The sequence below is a fragment of the Fukomys damarensis genome, unplaced genomic scaffold (assembly GCF_012274545.1).
Source record: "Fukomys damarensis isolate Sample0158 unplaced genomic scaffold, DMR_v1.0_HiC HiC_scaffold_20, whole genome shotgun sequence".
Lineage (NCBI taxonomy): Eukaryota > Metazoa > Chordata > Mammalia > Rodentia > Bathyergidae > Fukomys > Fukomys damarensis.
The window spans coordinates 20,117,403-20,123,228 of NW_022900932.1; the positions used below are offsets into that span (position 1 = coordinate 20,117,403).

The window sequence follows — 5,826 nt, forward strand, 5'->3', positions numbered from 1 at the left end:
AAAAAAAAAAAAAAAAAAAAATGAAACGAGGACCAGAAATTTCCATTTCTCTGGTAAAGTACATACCCCCCCCATAAAATTTCTGTTGTGCAAAATCTCAAGAATTTTTACTGTTGACAAGTTAATAAGAACTTTTAAGAACATGGTTGGGGCAGACAAAATACTGCTATCAGCCAAGACCAGCTGCCGGCACCACCTGTAACTCCATTTTCTGAGTGCCAGGGCCTTTGCTCAACATTTTGGAGGGCACAGAACAAACCAGGCACCAGCCTGCTCCTGCAGGCTCAAGGACCTCATCCAATAAACAAAGAAGGGCTGGGATCAGAGCCTGACAGAGGGGACTGCAGGTGGAGGGAGGCCCTGGAGTGGACTCTGTGGGATAAGTGGGAATGCTTCCTGCAAATAAAGAGGGGACAAAATCATTCAGGATAAAGGAAGAACAGCTTTGAACTTCCGGAAATGGCAGGTGTTTTTGTGGAGCTAGTGTGCACTCAGGGCACAAAGGGCTTAGAAGGGAGATTGGGACTCATCTCTGACCCCAGATTGCAGAGAGCCACACGGGCCTGCAGTCACCTGGACAATGCCTCACAGTTCTGGGCGTCAGTCCTCAAGACTCGCACTGTGGGGAGCGGGAAGGTGGATGTGAACCGAAGATGTGAGCCAGAACCCCGGGCTTGGACCACCTCTGCCATCCGTAACACTGGATACCTTCACTCAGGATGCAGGTCCCAGCAAGCAATGACTGATTATGAACCCGAGGCTGGGGATTCAGAGAGAAATAATCAGTTTCCCCTGCTTCTAGGGAGATCTCTCTCTGGTGGCTGTGACCAGAGGGAGTTTGCACTGCTCTATGCTGCTTTACTTAGAAGAAGACTGCTAAATAGCTGGGTGTCTCTTAGTAACTTTTCTTGTTGCTGAGACAAAATACTCAACAACCAAAGTTGAAGGAGGAAAGGTTTATTTTGATTTGTGATTTGTAGAGGTTTTAGTTTAAAGTTGGCAGGCTCCAAGGTTTTGGGTTAAAGTCGGCATGGCAGAAGGGCATCACAGAGAATGGCAGGCAGAAGACAGCAAAACTAACAGACAGCAAGCTCCAATGCTGACCCTCTTTCCGTCCCTTACATCCTATCCAGGCTTCCCGCCCTGAGGGTGGGTAGCACTCACACCCAGTGTGGGGCACCCTTACTCCTAACCAGAACCATGCCAAACCAATCAGTGGACTAATTTAGAAATCACTCGCCCTTGGTCCTAGCATCACACACTCTAGATCCAGCCACCTCGGAAAAGCCCCCCTTATTACTGCATGAGGTTTGGAGGGACATCTAGATACAAGCTAGAAAGCTGGGAGTAGGGTGTTATAGAGGAGGGGACTTTTGAACTGTGTTTACAGATTGGACAGGAGTTTCCCTGGGAGGCACAGTGGAATCAGTAGAAATCATAGAGGGCAAGAACGTTCATTCAATCACCAGGTGAACATTTCTTTAGTCCCTGTGGGCCAGAGGCTGTGCCACCAATGGAGGACTGACATAAGGCAGACATCCTCCACCTCACAAAGTCATTGCTATTTCCTTCCTCCTCGGTGGCTTCCATTTGACTGACATGCAGTTATCCCTGAGTATCCATGGGGATGAGTTCCAGGAGCCCCCGTGGGTACCAAAATCTGCAGGTGCTAAGTCTCTTACATAAATTGGCACATTGTTTGCATACAACTCCGTGCTCTTCCTTCCAGACACCTTAAAGAATTTCTAATATGTCTAATAGTATAAATGCTGGGTAGACAGTTGTGTGCTTTATTGCTTAAAGAATAACTACAAGACAAAAATCTCTGCAGGTGTTTAGTACAGGTGCAATGCCCCCGATCCCGAACAGTTTCTAGCCAAGGTTGGCTGAACCCACACATGTGGGACCCTTGGATACAGAGAGCGGACAAACTCGTCGAATAGGAAGTGCTCATTAAATGTAGGTGCTTGACTCTCTGAGACCCTGGTCCAGCGATGGCAAGCTTTCAGCGATACGAAGAGCCTGCTCTGACACATATGCCATGGGTTCGCCGGCACTGTGGCCTAGTCTGCGTTAATGCACCAGACAGTCACTGGATAAGCAGCTTTGTTCAGCGAATGAATGAATAAATAAATGCTACATACATCATGTTTTATTTTTCCTCCTTCCTGGGAATCAAACCCAGGGCCTCATGCATGTTAGAAAGAGCTGCACCCCCAGCCTGCATTCTGCTTTTTACACACATTTTACTATTTACACATTCCTGGTAATTAAGTTTTATTATCTTTCTCCATTTTCCAGCTAAGCAAGGAGAAGCTTTGAGACAGTGACTGACCTAATATAACCTAATGCACTAGTAAGTGAAAAAGAAGGACCCAGACCCCATTTCTTGGAGGCCTAGACTCAGAATCCAAGCACTCAGCCGTGCTACTCACCACTGGTCCCCAGCAGCCTGATGGAAAGAAAGCACTGAGAACCTCAAGGGACTTTGTCCCCACCCTCTAGCCAGCTGCAGTGGCCTCAAAGGTTATCTCCCAGGTCAGGTGATCTGTCGGTCAGTCTGTCTGGGGCAGGGGAAGTGTGAAGGTGTCATTTGGCACCTGGGAAAAGGACACAGGCGGGCCGGGGATTTAGCTCAGTGGTTCTAGCGCCTGCATTGTAAGCACAAAGACCCAAGTTCGATCCCCAGTACCAAAAATAAATTTAAAAATAAATAAATAAAAAGAAAAGAAAAGGACACAGGAGGCAGACCCTGGACTAACTCATGTCTTAAAAATGAGAAGGATGACAGCATTTGTCCTGAACAGGCTCCAGAGCTCTGGGCTCTTCTGCTTTGTGCTCTTCTGCAGAGAGTTCTGCAGAGAGTTCGGAGATGGATGAGTTCAGAGATGGATGGGCTTTCCCAAACAGTCCACTCCCTCTTGCTGGTAATGGAGAATTCCCAGGCCCTCCCAGGCTCTGAGCCAATACACATCACAAGTGAGCTCTGTCTGCAGCAGCCAACCCTGGGAAATGCAGACTTTGAGAGCTTGGGCAAAAAAACCCAAAACAAAACAAAACAAAAAACTCAGTCCATGGCACATTTGCCCCTTCTTTTATGGGAAAGCACCAGGGGCCAAAAGCATAGGATAGGCTGACACCAGATAGGCCCTTCATGTACAGTGTATTTGTGACTCTGAGCAAGTTATTTTCTTCTGAGCTTCCCTTTGCTCGGCTCTGAAGTGGGGGTGAGAATAAAATTAACTCAAGGATAAGCAGAATGCGCAATGCAGCTACCTACCTCCAGTATAAACTTTTGTTATTATCTTTGTGGGGGGTTGGTGGGTTATGGGGATTGAACCCAGGGCCTTCAGGCTGAGCTACACCTGTTAGTCCCTTTTACTTTCATTTTTCAAATTTTGAACTTGTTAAATTGTCAGGGCTGAGCTCAAACTAGGGAGTCTCCCATCTCAGCCTTCAAGAGTGTTATCATTTATTTTGACTTAGCTACTGAGCACCTACTATGTGATACATAGTGAAAGGGATACTGGGTGCAAGAAGAAAGCTCCTTAATGTTTAATTTTAAGAAGGTTCTAAAAGATGAAGAGGAAGAAGAAGAGGAGGAAGAGGAGGAGGAGGAAGCCTGTAGCCCATGCAGAGAGTAGATATATTATCATTTTCATTCCTTTCTCAATCTTGGTGAATAAGGCTGATTGTTCGTGTTTATACAGGGACTGTTTGGATTCTAGGACATGTTGTAGTTCGGGATCTCTGGGTTCTGGAATTGACTCTTGTCTCCCCCTTGGTACCTCCCCGTATCACCATTCTTGGTGCCCATACACAGGGAAAAGGCTCCCACAGCACTAACCATGGTCCATCATGGGTACTTGTAGGGGGTGCCCGCTGCCTCTGGGGAGGGGGCTGATGCAAGGGGCCATGAGCACCCCGGGGCTAGGGCAGTGGAAACCATGCAGCACAATAATACCATTAAACATAAGCCTTTATAATTATATCGGGTTTGAGAGCTTGCAAAGCATTTTTACATTCATTTAATCTGTATGGGAAGAGATATCTCCAGCTAGGTTTTACATAGGAGGAACATAAATTTAGAAAGGAAGGTTTGAAACTGCAACTAGAATTCTACCTGGCCCACCTAGGTTCCCAAAGTCTTCTGAAAGCATCACAGGGTGCATGCTGAATATGTAGATTGATTACCACACCCTCTCTCAAAATTCTAATTCTGAAAGTCTGGCTAAGACTCAGGAATCAATAGTTTGAAAAACGTGCCAAAGATCCTTATCCCCTGCCAAGTCTGGACAACGTGCCATGCACTGATTAATGGGATTGGCTCAGATTTGGGTCCTGACGGTGCTGTACCGTGAGAGGGCAGGATGAACAAGACAGTCCCAGCTTTAAGAAGCTAACAGGTATGCAGCTTGACCAGGGCTCACGGTGATCTAGAATCCAGGTCTTCTGGGCAAGGCCCCTTCCTGCTGGGTCAGACACCGCCTTCCAGAGGACACAGGTTCTGAGCTTCCTTCCACTTTCTATCACCTGCTCAGGTGTGAGCTGGTGGTTCTTTCTAGCTGGAGGGATACTGTGAAAGAGCGGAGGAATGTAAAGCACTTAGCAAGGTGCCCCGCTCCTAGTAACTGTTTAGTAAATGTTAGCCAGCTGCTAATGGGCTGGTGAAGGCCAGAAAAAGAGGAGGGGGTGGGGAGCAGTGGAGAAGAAAGCCCTTCAGCATTGGAAAACAGAGGGAGCCAGACTTTGGGGCAGGAATTTACATTTCTTTAAAGGTAATTCTAGCCCTGACCTTCCCCGGGGAGGGAGCCAAGGTGAAGATCACTCTGGCACTGATAGGGACAGCAGGGCCTAGGAGAAGGCAGAGAGAAGTTCTGAGCTGAATCCAGGTGTCCCATGGCTCTGCCCCGGCAGGCAGGAATGGAAGGATGTGGTGAAGCACGGGGTGCAGGTCAGAGGAACAGCCGACTGCTACAGTATCAACACCCCTCCAAACCCTGTCCCCTAACCCCTCCCTGGTCGGCTACAACCCAGGTTCCAGCTTTTGCTGCTCACTTCCTTTTCAGGTGGAGAAGCCCGTCTGGATCCCTCCCTCCCGACTTCCCCTGGACGGCACTTCCATCTTTGGAGCTGGCACTTGTCCTCGAGGGGCTTCCCGTGGAGCTCACCTTTGCCCCCGTAAGTTCCCTGGACCCTGTAGTTTTCCCGAGGCTGGCCCTCCGGACAGACGCTGCCCGAGAAAGCCAGGGCTGCTCCCGGAGCACAGTGGCGGCAGTGGCTACACCCAAAGCGTCCCGGGCCACGGCCTGCCTGAAAGCTGAGGTTCGCCCCAAAGCCCTGCCTGCCTCTCCAAGAGCCCGGCATCTATTTGGAGGGGTCCGAGCAGGGGTCCAGGTGAGACAAAGTAGGGGAGCCACACTGCTAAGCAATGAGCAGCCTGCTGGGTCCCAGCAACAGGGTCTGCTCTGTCCAGAGGAGCTGGGTGCCAGGGCGCCCAGACCCGCAATCCAGGGGCCTAGATCCGTCCCTGCGTATGAGGCCTCTTACAGCGGGCAGACCTTCCAGTCGAGGTCTTCCCGTCAGATCTAGCGCTCCCACACAGGGGGCCCCCCTCTGCGCCACCCCCCAACCAGGGTGTGTGTGGGGGGTCATAGGTTCTCAGAGCTTCCCGGGAGGGGGAGGGCGGGGGCGGGGCGGCAGCCCAGAATATAAGGGGCGGAGACGCCGCTCTCGGTTCTACTTAGCCCACCATGCGAGCCCACCGCCTCCCGGTCCTTCTCCTGCACGCAGGCTGCGCCCTGCTCCAGGCGGGCGCCGCGACGG

At 50.2% G+C, this 5,826-nt stretch overlaps 1 protein-coding gene across 1 annotated transcript in view; it reads left to right on the forward strand.

The window, feature by feature from the left end:
* The first annotated feature begins 459 nt into the window (after window positions 1-459).
* The window catches only part of Nodal (nodal growth differentiation factor), a 17,496-nt gene continuing 12,129 nt past the window's right edge, over window positions 460-5,826 (forward strand). Inside the window, exons 1-2 of the mRNA XM_010608030.2 lie at window positions 460-655; window positions 5,204-5,397. Of these exons, the coding sequence (XP_010606332.1) occupies window positions 460-655; window positions 5,204-5,397 (390 nt within the window). The remainder of the gene's footprint in view (window positions 656-5,203; window positions 5,398-5,826) is intronic.